Source organism: Eptesicus fuscus, chromosome 22 (genome assembly GCF_027574615.1).
Source record: "Eptesicus fuscus isolate TK198812 chromosome 22, DD_ASM_mEF_20220401, whole genome shotgun sequence".
Lineage (NCBI taxonomy): Eukaryota > Metazoa > Chordata > Mammalia > Chiroptera > Vespertilionidae > Eptesicus > Eptesicus fuscus.
In genome coordinates this window covers 13680207-13696185 of record NC_072494.1, presented here as the reverse complement: position 1 = coordinate 13696185, position 15979 = coordinate 13680207, and the positions used below count along the sequence as shown (strand labels likewise).

Genomic DNA, 15979 nt, shown 5'->3' with positions numbered 1-15979 from the left:
CTTGCTCTAAAGGTAACTGTTGTGACCCAGTAATTGAAGGTAATTTTTTTCATATAATTACATTTTCAGTTAGCCCTTTCAATTGCCCAAAAGAAAGGCTGTGTTTTTCCTCTCCCATGACCCACCTTGGTGTCTTCCTCTTCCTAGTCTTGGGACCCTGAGCTCTCTTTTTTGACTCCTAGTCTCACATCTACTTTCTAGGCCTGACCACTGAGCAGATGCTGAGAAAGGACCAGAAGACCATTTTCAGACAAGGCATCAAGGTGGCCATTAGTGCAATATATATGGATTTGGAGGTAAGAGCAAGATGTAGGTGTAGGTGGGAAAAGAAAACCTTCAGTTATGTAGATAACCTTGCCCCTCACTTCTGACTCTCCTCCACATACCTTGTACCTATCTATGTTTCTCCAGCTCTGGTAACTCCCACAGTTCATTGTCTCTCACTGTACTACTGTACTCGCCCCCACAGTTTACCAGCCTCCACTTATGTACCCCTACAAACCATTCTCTCCACAGCAGCCAGAGTGATGACCCTAATAGGTAACTTAGATCCTTTCACCCTCTTCCTTTACTGGCTTTTCATTGCACTGCTAATAAAATGTAAAGGCCTCACTATGGTTTATAGGGCCCACCTTGGTCTGGCCCCTGTCTTTCTCTCTGATCTCACGCCAGCCCTGCTTCCTGCTCCCCCCAACCCCGCCACAGTACGGCAGCCATACTGATTTTCTTTCCGTTCCTTGGAATCATTAAGTTCATTCCCAACTCAGGGCCTTTGTACTTGCTTTTCCCTTTGCATAGCTGGCTCCTTCATGTCATGCAGGTCTTAGCTCAGGAGTCTCCTCTTTTAAGAGGTTTTTCCAGCCTGGCCGGCATGGCTCAGTGGTTGAGCATCAACCTCTGACCAGGAGATCACGGTTTGATTCCATATCAGGGCCCATGCCCAGGTTGTGGGCTAGATCCCCAGTAGGGGGCATGCAGGAGGCAGCTGATCAATGATTCTCTCTCATTGATGTTTCTATCTCTCTCCCCCTCTTCCTTCCTTTCTCAAATCAATAAAAATACTTTAAAAAAAAAAAAAAAAAGAGTGTTTTCCTGACCATCCTAACTGAAATAATATCCTTCCTGTTCAAAAATCTCTAACCGTTATCTTCTTCTGTTTTCTTCCTAGCACTCAACACACTGAAATAATCATAGTTCATGGTTTCCTTGTTTTATCGTCTATATTCCTCTGTTCGTTTATCAGCCCTGCCAGAGCAAGGGCCCTATTTCTTTTGTTTCTGCTATACCTGCAGCACCTTTGACAGGACTTGGCACAAAGTGGATGCTCAGTAAATTTTGTTGAATGGGTAAATGGATATAACTATGATAATGGTATTTTAATTCCTGGTTCCATATTATATTGGTTAAATCATTCGACAGCCTGATCTGAACACATACTCGCATAGTCTGCACAGCTTTCTACTAAATGCTGTATAAAAATACTAAATAATTAAATAAAACAAAATAGCATGACCTCTTCCCTTATGACTCATCATCTAGTTTGGGAAACAAACAAAAGAATGTAAAAGGCTTCCCAAGCACCATAATCACAGTACAAATAGACACATTAGAAATGCCAAGGATCGGAAACATTATCATTTTTCAATTCGTAAAACAGTCATGCTTGGTAGATATTTTATCCTCATTTTATAGATGAGGAAACTTAAGTCCAGGGAGGTTAATATAATTTCTTGATCATATAGCTAATAAGTAATAGAGCTGATTTTCAAATCAGTTCTGTTGGAGCCCCAAACCTGTATTCTCCCCATTCTACACACTGCCTCCGAGCACAGAGACATCACAGAGTAAATACTAGGTACCTTTTCTTATGGAGTACAAGTCCCAGGTTAACATGCGAAGAAACTCTTCATAAGCATTTTTGTTGGTGGTGACAAGGGGGTTCGAGCTGCAGCCCTCATCCCTGCCCATCTCTTCTCTTTCAGGCCTTCCTGCAGAGGCCGGGCCTCGCTGCAGACCTCCATGCTTTCTGCCAGGCTCACAGCTATGACGCCCTGGTCGCCATGGCTATCTTCTTCAACGCGCACAACGAGCCCGTGCGGCAGCTGGCTATTTTCTGTCCCCACGCAGCACTCCGAGTGACAGTGAGTCTCTGCCTCCGCTCCAGCCTGAGGGCTCTGCGGAGCTCTGCCCTCACACGCTGCCCTGCGCTGTGAAGCCCGCTCCTTGGTTCTTACGTTTACACACAGGTCCCTTGACCTGCTTACAGAATCTCCCCTTCCCCTTTTTCCATTCTATGTCTATGTGAATACCCTTAATCATATTGTTGTTGAGAAAGAGAGATTCCAAAAACAATTAGAGATGGAGTTCCTGCTTAGAAGAGATCTGAACATCGGGTTAAAAGTAAATGTAGAGCCTGGAGTTAAACTCGATTCTTTGTTTAATCATGAACTCCTCACCCCCGAACATCAATTCCTTTCTCTTGACCCGATGGCCTGAAAGGGGGAAACACAAAAGGAACTTTTTCTACTCCTCACCCTGCGGGGAGTAATCGCTCTGTGCAGCTGACTGTGGAGAAGGGGCCCCGGAGCAGGTTTGTTTTCCTGCCTGGTCTTCCATTTGGCCCCTTTCCCAGCCCCTCCCCTTTCTTTTCCTCTTTTGGTTACTCATTAGCCCAGGGAAGAATTTGAAAGTGGACTTAAGGCAGTCCAGGGCCTCTTTGGGTTGCTTGGGCTGTGTGATGACTGCTGAAGACTGGTCTGAATGCAGCCAGATAATCCTTTGAGCCTGTAAAAGGTACGTCCGCCCTTTCCCACACTTCTCTGCCTTTGTCTTCTCCTCGAGGAAGCAAGTGTAACTTCATTCAGTGGAGGAAGTGTGGCACTGAGGAAAGACTACAGTGTTTAAAGGCAGATAGACGTGCTTTTCTGCCCCAGATTTGCCACTTGCTTCTCTTTGAGCTAAAGCAAGTCAGTTGACTTCTGAGCCTGTAAATAGCATAATATTACCTCCTAATTAGTCTGATGTGATCATTAAACATAATATATGAATAGTACATTGCTGGGCACAAAGTAAACACTCGGTGAAAGGTGGCTCCTACTAATCATGTCATAAAGGAAAAGGTACTTTGGCCAGTAGAAGTGCCTTTCCCCACCTTCCTATATCTCTCCCCCTTCTCCCAACCAGAGCCCCTGGGTGCTGCTCCCTGGAGCTGTGATGGCACGACCAGGGCCCAGGCTGCCTGGTGCTGGGGAATGGGGCCTCTTCTCACAGTCAGCCCTACCATTTCCTCTCTTCCTCCTGGTTTAGGAACACAGTGATTCCGAGCACCAGTTTTGGTGACAGACCTCGGTTTTAGTGTCAGCTTTGCTTCATTCAAATTATGATGTTAGGCAGTCACCTAAACTGTCTAAGCCTCAGTTTCCCTACCTGTGAATGAGGGTAATAGTAATACCAATCTTATAAAGCAATTGTGAGGATTAAATGAGGTCGTACAGTATTGATAAATGGCCAGATTTGGCACCATGCCTGGCATACCTCCCACCCTCACTTTGATCAGTTAATTTTTTCTGCCTCTGTCCTTCCCTTGACCTCAGTATAGATACGTGTCCCATACCTCAGTTGTAGTGCAGGCTCGATCCCCGACCCCATCGGGGCATGTGCAGGAGGCAGCCAATCAATGTGTCTCTCTCACATCAATGTTTCTCTCTCCCCCTCCCTTGCACTCTCTAGAAATTAATGGGGGAAAAAATCCTTGGGTGAGGATTAACTAACTAAATAAATAAATAAAATACTATGTATATTAGCTGATATGCCTTTTGTTGCAAGCAATACAGCTTAACTCTGAGTGATTTAAAAAAAATTTTCTCCTCTGTAAGAGAAGCTCCCAACTTAGAAGCCTCAGCAATTTGCCTCCACAGTTTGCTTCGCCACCTGAAATACCATTTCCCCATCTTGTCGCCTCTTTAGATCTGTGGAGTCCTGGAACGGTCCCACTCTCCGGCCCTGAAGCTGACCCCTGCCCCAAGCCCTCACCCTAACCTCCAAGCCTATCTTCAAGGCAACACCCAGGTCTCTCGAAAGAAACTTCTGCCTCTGCTCCAGGAAGCCCTGTCAGCATATTTTGACTCCATGACAATCCCTTCAGGGCACCCTGAGACTGCCAGGGAGCAGGTGGACAAGGAATCGGACAGGGCAGGTACCTCCCTGATCCCTGGACTGAGTCAAGATGAGGAGGAGCCTCCATTGCCCCCCACACCCATGAACAGCTTGGTGGACGAGTGCCCTCTGGATCAGGGGCTGCCTAAACTCTCAGCCGAGGCCATCTTTGAGAAGTGCAGTCAGATCTCGCTGTCACAATCCACCGCTGCCTTCCTGTCCAAGAAGTGACTATTGGGAGGGGAGAGGGCGGCGGGGGGCGGGGGGGGCGTTGCTTGACCCACCTCGAATGCATGTTTTGAGAGGCTTCAGCAATTCTGTCTTCATTGCTCCAGGGTCAGGTGCACTTGTCCTGTTCTCGTAAATCTGGGAGGAGAAAGAAGTTAAAGAAAGCAGCTGCTTTAGGAATAGCTTTCTACCTTTCCCCCCAATCTCTCCTAATCAGACTGTTATTTAATTTAATTCTTTAGATCGGCACTGACCCCCCAGAGGTGCAGTGTAACTCCTGTGCTGTTCCGGCTGAGTGGCACAAAAAGAATGTGCGCCCCAACAGTGCCCTCCGCAAGGCTCTTTCACAGAACCAGTGTCTCTCATGGAACCAAACATTCATTGTCTCATGTAGTCATTTGTTCTCTCATTGATTCAAGTATTGATGGAATACCCACTCTAAGCCCGGCAGAAAACAGAGTGCTTCAGAAACTCTTATTCCAGTTTTCAGCCTTTGGATTTCCAGCTTCATGACTCCTCTTTCTGCCCCCAGTTAGGTAATGGTGTCTGATTCCGAGGTGGCTAAATTTTTTTCCTGAACTTACTGTGACTCTTTTAGGGTTGTTTGGGAGCAGGGTAGAGGCCATTCTCTTCTGCCCTGATCATGTGGCCTGGCTCTCAGTTTCTTTGGATCCCTTGTCCCAAAGCCACAGGAGCCTGAAGAAACTCAGAAGACCCCTGAGCGTTCAGGAGACCCTCAGAAAGGCCTCGTGGGCACTCTCCCCGAAAGACGGCAGCACGGCCCTGAGAGCCTCAGCTCTGTCCCCGGCCTTAGCGGGTCTGTCACTCTCTTGTCCATGTCATTCTCTTCTTGCTCTTATTACAAGGAAACATGGAGTCCTAATATGGACCGCCACCAACTGGGTGTCTTTTGGCAAGACACTTCATCTCCAGGTCTCATGTTCCCCATCTATAAAACTAAGGATCTAGACTCGATGTTCTGTTTTCCCTGGGAGTGCTCAGGGTCACTGGATTGTCTGTATTTATATGTGATTGTACCAAGGGACTCAGCCTCATGTAGCATGTGCAGGGGTCTGATTCATGCCATAGTGATCTGACAGAGAGCTCCCCCCCACTGACTCGTTCTGCATGTGTAGTCCCCTTTTCTCTCCACACCGACCTGTTCCCCCTTGTCCTACCCCAAAGCTCTAGTCCGTGTAAGTTGCCAACAGTTTCACTGAATAGTGAGGTATGTGATGGTTTTGGCATGACGTCTTCAGTGTGAAGGGGACAACAGTGTGACTTCACTTTGAGGGGATGATGTGTGTAGCCATTGGAAGATAAAAATAGTGGTGTGATTACTGAACCAAAGGAATTTATGTTTTGTAACTTGGGTACTTTATTTTGCATTTTGTTAAAGTATTAAATAATTTTTTTTCCTGGTTGGGGCCTTAGTGTCTCTTTTTACAACTACAATCAGGCTTTTCCATCAGGTAATTGTTTTAGCCTCCTCAATATTTTCCCCTTTCTTCCTGTTGTACTTCATATCTTCCTTCAGTTGACTCTTGTGGGTAATAAGGAGCAACAGTCTCTTAGCTCTCCTCATCCTCAGCCTTTCCTTTCATTTGTTTCTTCTAGAACCATCCTTATAATATACTTCTGTGTCGCTGATTTTGCTTATGCTCTAAAAGGTGTAGAACCAAGATAGTCCTAAAACCAAAATCGTTTTTACCATTGCCTTTAAAAAAAAAAAAAAAAAAGAGCAGCTACCAGATTATAAGGAGTCTGGAAAGAAGAGCAAATTGCCTTCCTAGAGCCCTTCATGACTGGCCATTTTAAAAAATGTACTCTCCGCCCTGGCTGGTGTGGCTCAGTTGGTTGGAGCGTTCTATACACCAAAAGGTGGTGGGTTCGATTCCCAGTCAAGGCACATACCTAGTTGCAGGTTCAATCTACAGTTGGGGCGCATACTGGAGGCAACCAATCAATATTTCTCTCTCTCCCCCTTCCTCTCTAAAAACATCAATTAAAAAAAGAAAAGAAAATGTACTCTCCTCCCCAAAGCCCGCCCCCACATAGGCATGGTTTTTCTTTTGGGCAAACCTGCTCATTGAGAAGGGAGGTGGCAAAACCTGTTTGAGAGTGAGGTTGCCTCCCTTCCACACCTTCCTCCTCAGAGGCAAGACAACAACAGCTGAGGCAGAGAAAGGGTAGAGAATTGGAGAGCTGGGGCAGCCAATTCCCTGAAGATCCAGGTGTTTAAAGAAGGGGTCGGGTTTGTGAAGATGGGAACTATACAAGAGGCAGGAGAAAAGACATTGGCTCTTGGGTAAGTAACACCTTAGCTACCTTGGTTGGAGACAAAAAGGGAATACTCTTGGGACTTTCCCCACCATCCAGCTCTTACCAAGTCTAATCTTGGGTTCCTAGAGGCGATAAAGCTGTAGGAATTAATCTACAGAGAAGTGGCTTTGGGTAGGAAATGTTGGGAAGGTATGGGAACTGGTGAACAAGGAGTCCGGGGTAATTCCCTATTGTGTGTTTTTGTGAAGGAAGTGTCTGTATTTTGTGTCTGATAAATATGCCCCTATTCTCTGTTTCCTAACCCCCATACTCCAGAATGGCTATCAGGAAAGCTGACCCAGAACTAAGTTTGGGTCCAGGTTCTCCCCAGCAGATCTCTTCCTCCTTACCTTCTTCCCCCACCCCTCCACCTAGACCGTGGCTTCCCCTGACCACTCCCCAGCATGGTGGAGGAAAGGCAGGCCTGCCTAGGTGCCATCTTCCTGGACTTTGCCAAGTGACAGCTGGGCAGGTCTGTCGGCTTCCAGCCAATTGTCATGTGGAATACCTCTCACCCCTACTGTGTAGGTGGAGCAACTGCCACAGAGGTAAATACGATTAGCTTGACATCTACCCTTCCTCTGCTCCTAACCCCAACAGTAGGGGTGATCTGTTTACAGCAAGTGGTGAAGATGGTAGAAACATCTACGAGACAAGTTCTTTTCAAGGCCTGTTCTCTGCACCTTAATTACTATGCTTCATTCCAGTGTCTCCTACCTATAATCCACTTCCCTCAAGACATTACCTAGTTTGTCTCATGATAATCTTTTCTTCCGGGGGCTGGGGGACTATCTTAGGGTCAGGGAGAATGCAGAAGCAGCAGGACTAGGAGCATCCGTGAGACTTGCAGAATTGGAGCTGAAGGAGGAGTGGCAGGATGAAGAATTCCCTAGGTGAGGAGGTGAGAGGGAGGTTGGGAGACGGAAGTGATGGTCACAAATGGAGGGCAAGGATGGTAAATTAGATCTTGAAGTGGGGGGAGAAGGAAAGCAGAGGTGTAAAATCATGGCAGGAAGAGAGAATTGATACCTGGCTTGGTGCCTTTAGCCTATGTTTCTTCCCCCTTTTAATCTTTTTTTCCCTCCAGATTGCTTCCTGAAGAGTCTGACTCTTCTGAAGATCCCGACGATCCTAAAAGAGACTCACAGGCAGGTAGGAAATTAGAACCTAGGCCTCAAGTTCTTGATTCTAATCCACCCTCATCCCTTTTCAGTTCTACTTCCCTTTTCCCAAATGTCCCCTGTGTTAGTCCTTTAGAATTCACCCCATATTATCACTTCCACACACAAGGAATCCTAACCAACACACACGCATCTTTCTATTTTTTGTCCCCTTCCCCTTACCCCCAGGTACCCCCAGCACTTTAGCCCTGTGTGGCCAGCGCCCCATGCGTAAACGTCTTTCTGCCCCAGAGTTACGACTGAATTTGACGAAGGGGCCTGGAGATAATGGTGCTTCTCCCATCCACTCTGTACCCTCCTCTCCTGATGACAGTTCTGACCTGGAAATAGACGAATTGGAGACACCTTCAGACTCTGAGAAGCTGGACAGTGGACATGAATTTGAATGGGAAGGTGGGAAAGAAACCTGAGGAACAAGCAGGTAGAAGTAGAGGCCCATGTTAAAGCTCAGGATGGATTTAATGGGACTGAAGGTAGAACTAATGAGGTGGGGACTGAGAGGTAAGGTCAGCAAAATTAGTTCTTGAGGTTGGAAAGGTAGAACCTAGAAATCCAATGGGAGAGGAGTCCAAAAGAGGAGGGGTGGGGTCCTTTGTTTATCAAGAAAAACTATTGGATGGTTGTTGCATGCCATCACTGAGCTAAAATTGGAGTTATCAAGATGAATAAGATCCCTACCCTCAGAGAATTATCTGTTTGGTAAGAAATAGACATACTGTATATACAAGTAAGTGCAGTTAAAGGTTATGATCTGCATGTGTACAGGGTACAATGTACGCAGGGAGAAAGAAAAGGTCAGTTCTGCCTAAGACCTCGCAGAGGAGGTGATTCTGAGCAGCTGTTTATCAGGTAGTTGGAGAAGCAACTAGGACTATAGCATGACATGTTGGGAACTCAAAGGATTAAGCATGACTGTTTAGATAGTTTCTTCTCTACTCATAACACTTCTGACACCAGACGTGAGTTTTCCCCACATCAACCAATTCTCCAACTCTCCAGACACTAACAGGTATCTAAGATTCAGTGATGACACTAACTTCCTGGAGTTAGCACGGACCCCAGAGGTTAAGGGCTCAGTCCCACAAGACTATCGCCCCGCCCCCCCCCGCCCCCCCTTCAGACACCAGTGGCATGTCCAGGTTGTCTCCTGTGCTTCAGACCAACTGGCTACACAGTGCCCCCTTCTCAGGTTCGATAATTTGCTAGAATGGCTCACTAGAACTCAGGAAGACAATTTACTTACTAGATTACAGATTTGTTATCAGAGGAACAGCCAGAAGGAAGAGATGCATAGGACGCGGTGTGTGGGCAGGGGTGTGGAGCTTCCATGCCCTCTCCAGGCACACCACCCTCCTAGCACCTCTATGTGTTAACTAACCCAGAAGCTCTTCATACCCCTTCTGATGGGCTTTCTATGGAGGCTTCATTATGTGGACATGATTGATTAATTCACTGACCATTAGTGATTAACACAACCTCTCGCTCCTCTCTCCCCTCCCCAGAGTTCCAACCCTCTAATCACATGGATGGTTCCCCTGGCAACCAGCTACTGATCCTTAGGGGCTTTCCAAAGTCACCGCATTAATACAAACCCATGTTTTTGAAAGGGGCTTGTTATGAATAACAAAACACCTTTTCACTTTTTTCATCAGGAGCGGTCCCCAGAGCCAGGAACAAAATAACAACAACAAAATATAATAATATCACTCAGATATGAAGGGCTGAGAGGTGGAGAGAGAATGACAAAAGATAGTGCTATGTTAAATAAGCAAGGTCAACTCATGGAGATCCTTGCTACCATGCTAAGGAATTTAGATTTTATCTGATAGGCAATGGGTCATTGAATGCTTTAAAAATATATTTTTTTATTGATTTCAGAGAGGAAGGGAGAGAGAGAGACAGAAACATCAATGATAACAGAGAATCATTGATTGGCTGCCTCCTGCACGCGCCCTACTGGGGGGATCTAGTCTGCAATTTGGGCATGTGCCCTTGGCTGGAATATAATCTGGGACCCTTCAGTCCGAAGGCTGACGCTCTATCCACTGAGCCAAACCGGCCAGGGCCATTGAATGCTTTTAATCAAGGGAATGACATGATCAGATTTAATTGCTCTGAAAAGATTGGAAATAACCTAAGGGCTGCCCCAATAGGATATTAATGCTATTATGGTGCATCCATACAACGGAATACTAAGTACTAGGCAATTATTTTTTAAGATGAGGCAGCTCTTTCTATTGTCATGGAAAGATTTTGCAGAATTAGTGGGTATAGTATATTGCCATTTCAGCAAAGAAGGTAGGGGAGAACAGAAAGCTTGCTTTAGTGGTGGTGTAGAGGGTGGAATGGAGGAAAACAGACTAAAGGCAGGGAGGCGAGTTAGGAGGCTTGTACTAATGCCAGGTAAGAAATGTTAAGGACCTGAACCAGAACAGCAATAGTGGAAAGAATGTAATGGAGGTAGAGGAAAGAGGATCTGGAGTCCAGTTGGCTTGAGGGCTGATAGAGAAGAAAGAGTCGTGGATGATGCACAGTTTCCTCTCTCAGGAAGCTAGAGAGATGGGGTCATTCACCAAGAAAGGAAATATGGGAGAGAGGAGGAAGAGCATGCCGTTGAGCTGCACTTTGTGTCTGGTGATAGGAGATGACCGAGACAGACAAAGTGGACATGTCCAGTCTAGGCATGTAGGGACATGGGTGTGGAGTGACGAGAGAAGCCTGGGTTAAAGAGGCAAATTTGGAAGTGCTCACCTTATTGGTGGTAACCGAAGACATGGGAATAGGTGAGCTCACCCAAGGAGAAGCATGGAAAGAAAGAAATAAAAAATCCAGAAAAAAAAACCCTGGTACTGTCAAGGGCCATTGACCTACCAGAGTGCAAGGTTACCTCAAGACCACGGTGAGGAAGATGAGTCGCAGGAAGTTGAAACCAGCAAGGGTCTGGGTGTATTGAACAAACGAGGGCTAGAGTCATGGGGGAAAACTGAGGAATGAGAAGTTGGTGTAATAAACTCTAGGAATCTGGGGAAGGTACCAGATACTGAAGGTGTGTATTCTGCCCTGTTGATCCTTCCCCATCCCTCTCTTGTAGATGAGCTACCCCAGGCAGAGGGCCTGGGGGCCAGTGAGGCAGCTGAAAGGCTGGGCCAGGGTTGTATGTGGGATGTGGCTGGAGAAGACGGCCATCGCTGGAGGGTTTTCCGGACAGGGCAGAGGGAGCAGCGAGTGGACATGACTGTCATTGAGCCCTATAAGAAAGTCCTATCTCATGGAGGTAATGGCTAGCGTACGTGGAGGGGTGAGAACGGTGACTTCTGGAATAAAATGCCTACACTGGAACCTTGTTATTGGGTTCACAGTCCTCAGAGTCCCTCAACCTAACCATGTCTGTCAATTTTCCCTTATCCTTCCCAGGTTACCATGGTGAGGGGCTCAATGCTGTCATCCTCTTTGCTTCCTGTTATCTACCCAGAAGCAGCATTCCCAACTATACCTATGTCATGGAACACTTATTTAGGTGAGATGGAAGGCCTGAAGGGCTCCAGGGTGGAGGTTAGGGAGGGAAAAGTAAGAAAGAAACCCCTTTTTGATCAGTAGCTGATTGTAGAGGCTACAGTAATGTCCCTCTCATTCCCCACAGCCCAAAACATATACCTTTCCTGACAATTTCGTCCCTCCAGGTATATGGTGGGAACTCTGGAGCTGCTGGTAGCTGAAAATTACCTGCTTGTTCATTTGAATGGAGGCACAAGCAGGGCTCAAGTTCCACCTCTGAGCTGGATACGCCAGTGTTACAGGACTCTGGATCGGCGGTGAGCCTCGGAACAAGGGGCTATGAGCCTATTTTATCTTCTTTTGTTTTATTTTAGTTTTGTTAATCTTCACCCTTTCCCGTCTTTCCATTCTTTCTACTTCCACTTAGTTCGCCCTCTTTTTTGTCCCTCTGCACCCCTTTCCAAGCCTGTCCTGGCTTCTGTTCTCTCTTGGGATCAGAGAAATCAAGTTTCAAATCTTGCCTTTGCCAACCAGCTGTGTGACTTTGGGTTTGTGTGTGTGCGGGCAGGGGGATTGGTTGGTTGGTTGGTTGTTTTTATCAGCTCTATGGCTTTGAACAAGTTACTTAACCTTTCTGGGACTCAGTTTCCTTATTTGCAACATGGCAAAATACCTTTGCTGCTGGGTATTTGTGAAAATCAAGTAAATCAGAGTGGCATATTGCCTGGCATTTAGAAGGCACCCTTCCTTTTCCCCGTGGTCTTGCCATTTATTTCACTTTCCAATCCAGTGTCTTCTTCTGCCATCCTCCCTGACCCACAGATCTTTTGCCCTTCTTTGTTCCTTTCTTTCCCCCATCTTCCATTTGTTCATTTGTCTCTTTCTTCTTCCCTCTTCTTTATTTTCTCCTCACTGGCCTTCTTCCACCTGGAGTTTTATAAATAGGCCTGGTCATGGAGGGATGGGGAAGTGTACCAAAGGGACTTATATGAGGGTAGGACACAGGAAGGAAATGGGGTACCAAAGATCAAGCTGAGGGATTCTGAGAGGAGAATTTCCTAAAATGAGGAGCATGGAGGGTTGAATAAGATGGATGGAGCCGAGATTGTAATTAAAAGAATGGGGGTTAGAACCAGTTGCCAGAAAAATCTAGAAATTAGAGAAGGGAAGGAAGTTAAAGAATATAGCTCCACCTGATCTTCAGGTACAAAGATGGAAGAAGAATTAGGATGATCTCCTATTCTTCTTCAGGCTAAGGAAAAACCTGCGTGCCCTGGTGGTTGTCCATGCTACGTGGTATATGAAGGCATTCCTGGCACTGCTTCGGCCCTTCATCAGGTATGAGCTCTGGAGACAAGGACCTCTTACCTTCCCCTTCTTCCTATTATTTTAAATGAGTTTATTTGAGCCAAACTTGATAACATAAGCCCTAGAACAAGATCTCAGATGCTCCCCACTTCTTCCCATTTTCAAAATCAAGAACTTGCTCCATCCTGACTCTTTTTTTTTTTAAAGTTATCTTTTTCTTTTTTTAAATATATTTTATTGATTTTTCACAGAGAGAAAGGGAGAGGGATAGAGAGCTAGAAACATCGATGAGAGAGACACATCGACCAGCTGCCTCCTGCACACACCCCACCGGGGATGTGCCCGCAACCAATGTACATGCCCTTGACCGGAATCGAACCTGGGACCCTTCAGTCCGCAGACCGATGCTCTGTCCACTGAGCCAAATCGGTTTCAGCTCCATCCTGACTCTTTCTAGTCTTTTAATCACTCTCTACCTATTCCATTTCCCTTTGTAAGGGTCTCCAGGATACAACACATATGGTTTATCCCCTCTTTTCAGTTCCAAGTATACAACACATATGGTTTATCCCCTCTTTTCAGTTCCAAGTTCACCCGAAAAATTCGTTTTCTGAACAGCCTGGGAGAACTGGGCCAGCTCATCTCCTTGGACCAGATCCACATCCCGGAAGCTGTCAGACGGTGAGTCCTGAGCTTAAGGATAGTGGTTTGGGGTGAGATGTGTAAAGCTAGTATCCATTTTCTTTTCCTTTTTTTTTCGGAGGAAGGGAGAGGGAGAGAGAGATAGAAACATCAATGATGAGAGAGAATCATTGATCGGCTGCCTCCTGCACGCCCCCAACTAGGGATCAAGCTTGCAACCCAGGCATGTGCCCTTGATCAGAATGGAACCTGGGACCCTTCAATTCGCAGTCTGACGTTCTATCCACTGAGCCAAACCAGCTAGGGCCAGTATCCATTTTCTTTTTTAATATATTTTATTGATTTTTTACAGAGAGGAAGAGAGAGGGATAGAGAGTTAGAAACATCGATGAGAGAGAAACATGAATCAGCTGCCTCTTGCACACCCCCTACTGGGGATGTGCCCGCAACCAAGGTACATGCCCTTGACCGGAATCAAACCTGGGACCCTTGAGTCCGCAGGCCGACGCTCTATCCACTGAGCCAAACCGGTTTCGGCCAGTATCCATTTTCTTAATGCCTTGGGGGAGACACAAAGGAACTAAAACCTGAGGCCCTGCTTTCAGATGTTCTGAAGTATCTGAGAAAATATGCACATACGCAGAGAAAAAATTAAGGACATTACTGTATCCAACAAAAACAAATAAAAAACTGTACATATAAGTGCCAAGGCAACAAGGAATAAAAGAATAATCATAGCCGAAACTGGTTTGGCTCAGTGGATAGAGCGTCGGCCTGTGGACTGAGAGGTCCCAGGTTCGATTCCGGTCAAGGGCATGTACCTTGGTTGCGGGCACATCCCCAGTGAGGGGGTGTGCAGGAGGCAGCTGATCAATGTTTCTCTCATCGATGTTTCTAACTCTCTATCTCCCTTCCTCTCTGTAAAAATCAATAAAATATATTTTAAAAAAAAAAGAATAATCACAGCACAGAATTTAGAGGAGATTCAGAAATTAGAAAGGGATGTTTGTTGGCAGTAAATTGGAGAGACTATCCAGTTGGGGAGGGGTGCTAGGGAGCAAAGGAATCCTAAATGATGACCAACTCAAGCATCACCAATCCTCCAATTCACCTGGCTTTTCTCCCCAAACCAGTGAGTAAAACCCAGGTCCTGCCCTGGCCTGGTGGCTTAGTTATTTGGAGCATCATCCTGTACACCAAAAGGTTGTGGATTCATTCCTGGTCAAGGCACATACCTGGGTTGCGGGTTTGATCCCCGGTCAGGGTGTGTGCGGGAGGCAGTTGATTGATGTTTCTCTCTTTCTCTCTCTCTCTCTCTCTCCCCCCTTGCTCTCTCTCTAAAAAATCAATTATCTATACTAATAAAAGGGTAATATGCTAATTAGACCGGGAGACCTTCTGGACATCCTTCCGGACAAAGCCAGGTGGTGGGGCCAAGGCAGAGGTGGTTAGGGGCGATCAGGCCAGGAGGGGAGGACAGTTGGGGGCAATCAGACCAGCGGGGGGGGGGGGGGGGGGCAGTTGGGGGTGAGCAGGCCAGCAGGCAGAGTGGGTTAGGGGTGATCAGGCAGGCAGGCAGGTGAGCAGTTAGGAGCCAGTAGTCCCGGATTGCGAGAGGGATGTCCAACTGCCGGTTTAGGCCCGATCCCTGGGATCAGGCCTAAACCGGAAGTCGGACATCCCCCTAGGGGTCCCAGATTGGAGAGGGTGCAGGTTGGGCTGAGGGACACCCCCCCCACCTGTGCACAAATTTTGTGCACCGGGCCACTAGTCCTATATAATAAAGAGCTAATATGGTAATTAGACCAGATGGTGGAATGACCTTCCAGAACAACCAGTGGGGGGGAGGGGGGGGGGGGCGCAAGGCCGCCAAGCCCCTTGCACGAATTTTGTGCATAGGGCCTCTAGTATATATATATAAAACAAATAAACAAGAAAACCCAGGTCCTGTTCCTGTACTACTTATTCTTCTCTCTCCTAGGCTGGACCAGGATCTCCATGACTCAGGAAGGACCTAGCATAGGACTGGAATAAAGGGCCTTAGAACCAAGCAAAGATATCCGTCAGCCTACACCTTTACCCCTGAAACATCTAAGCTGTTTTGTAAATCATCTCATCGTCAACCCCAGTACCACTGGATCTTGACATCTCAACGTGTCATTCCTTCCCAGACCTTGCCTTCGAAGCAGAGCTTTGAGGTCTGGAACCTGATCTGCTGGTGACTTGCATTTCAGCCAGCAGTGGTATTTTGTATGGGCAAGTGCGAAGCTGTGGGTCCTTGTCCTGCTTTAGCTGTACAACCTGGGGCAGTCACTTCATCTCCATGAGTCATTTGCATCCTCTGGAAGGGGCTGAGATCTCTCCGCCTGGGGGATTCCAGCAGTCCGCCCGCCCGGATGAGGGGCCATGGGAAAAGCAGGGCTTCCCTGAGCACAGGCAGCCTGCCTGTGGGAGCCAGGAAAGAGTCCACGCCCCTCCTCTACCCGCCGCCCCCCCCACACACGCCCCCAAAAGCTTGGAGAACCGCTGTCTGCCCCTCATCCCTTCTTAGCCATGTCTGCTGCCTGGGAGCCCGGGAAGGAGTGCTTTCCAAACCTTTCTTTAGTCAATTCAGATGTGTGGTGGTTAATAAATTGCGAGAGATTGGA

The 15979-nt window shown here is 46.9% G+C and overlaps 2 protein-coding genes and 1 long non-coding RNA gene across 3 annotated transcripts in view; 2 read left to right on the top strand and 1 right to left on the bottom strand.

Moving 5' to 3' along the window:
* The window catches only part of PRUNE1 (prune exopolyphosphatase 1), a 16426-nt gene extending 12040 nt beyond the window's left edge, over positions 1-4386 (top strand). Inside the window, exons 6-8 of the mRNA XM_008155849.3 lie at positions 202-296; positions 1983-2141; positions 3967-4386. Of these exons, the coding sequence (XP_008154071.2) occupies positions 202-296; positions 1983-2141; positions 3967-4386 (674 nt within the window). The remainder of the gene's footprint in view (positions 1-201; positions 297-1982; positions 2142-3966) is intronic.
* LOC129147891 (uncharacterized) lies at positions 2490-7589 on the bottom strand. Its single transcript, XR_008555107.1, has 3 exons — positions 7451-7589; positions 4440-4521; positions 2490-2984 (listed from the first exon to the last, which is right to left on the bottom strand). It is a non-coding gene; the product is annotated as an uncharacterized LOC129147891 (long non-coding RNA).
* Positions 6511-15979, top strand: BNIPL (BCL2 interacting protein like). Its single transcript, XM_008155851.3, has 10 exons — positions 6511-6691; positions 7503-7598; positions 7793-7857; positions 8055-8279; positions 10978-11160; positions 11301-11403; positions 11567-11698; positions 12633-12719; positions 13272-13370; positions 15313-15979. The coding sequence occupies exons 1-10, from the start codon at positions 6648-6650 to the stop codon at positions 15347-15349; spliced, it is 1071 nt and encodes a 356-aa protein (XP_008154073.1). The 5' UTR covers positions 6511-6647; the 3' UTR covers positions 15350-15979.

Bases quoted from the DNA above. Each gene is read 5' to 3' on its own strand.
- BNIPL (XM_008155851.3), top strand. From the start codon at position 6,648: ATGGGAACTATACAAGAGGCAGGAGAAAAGACATTGGCTCTTGG. The intron at 6,692-7,502 runs GTAAGTAACACC...GGACTATCTTAG, and splicing joins GAAAAGACATTGGCTCTTGG to GGTCAGGGAGAATGCAGAAG. The intron at 13,371-15,312 runs GTGAGTCCTGAG...TCTCTCTCCTAG, and splicing joins ATCCCGGAAGCTGTCAGACG to GCTGGACCAGGATCTCCATG.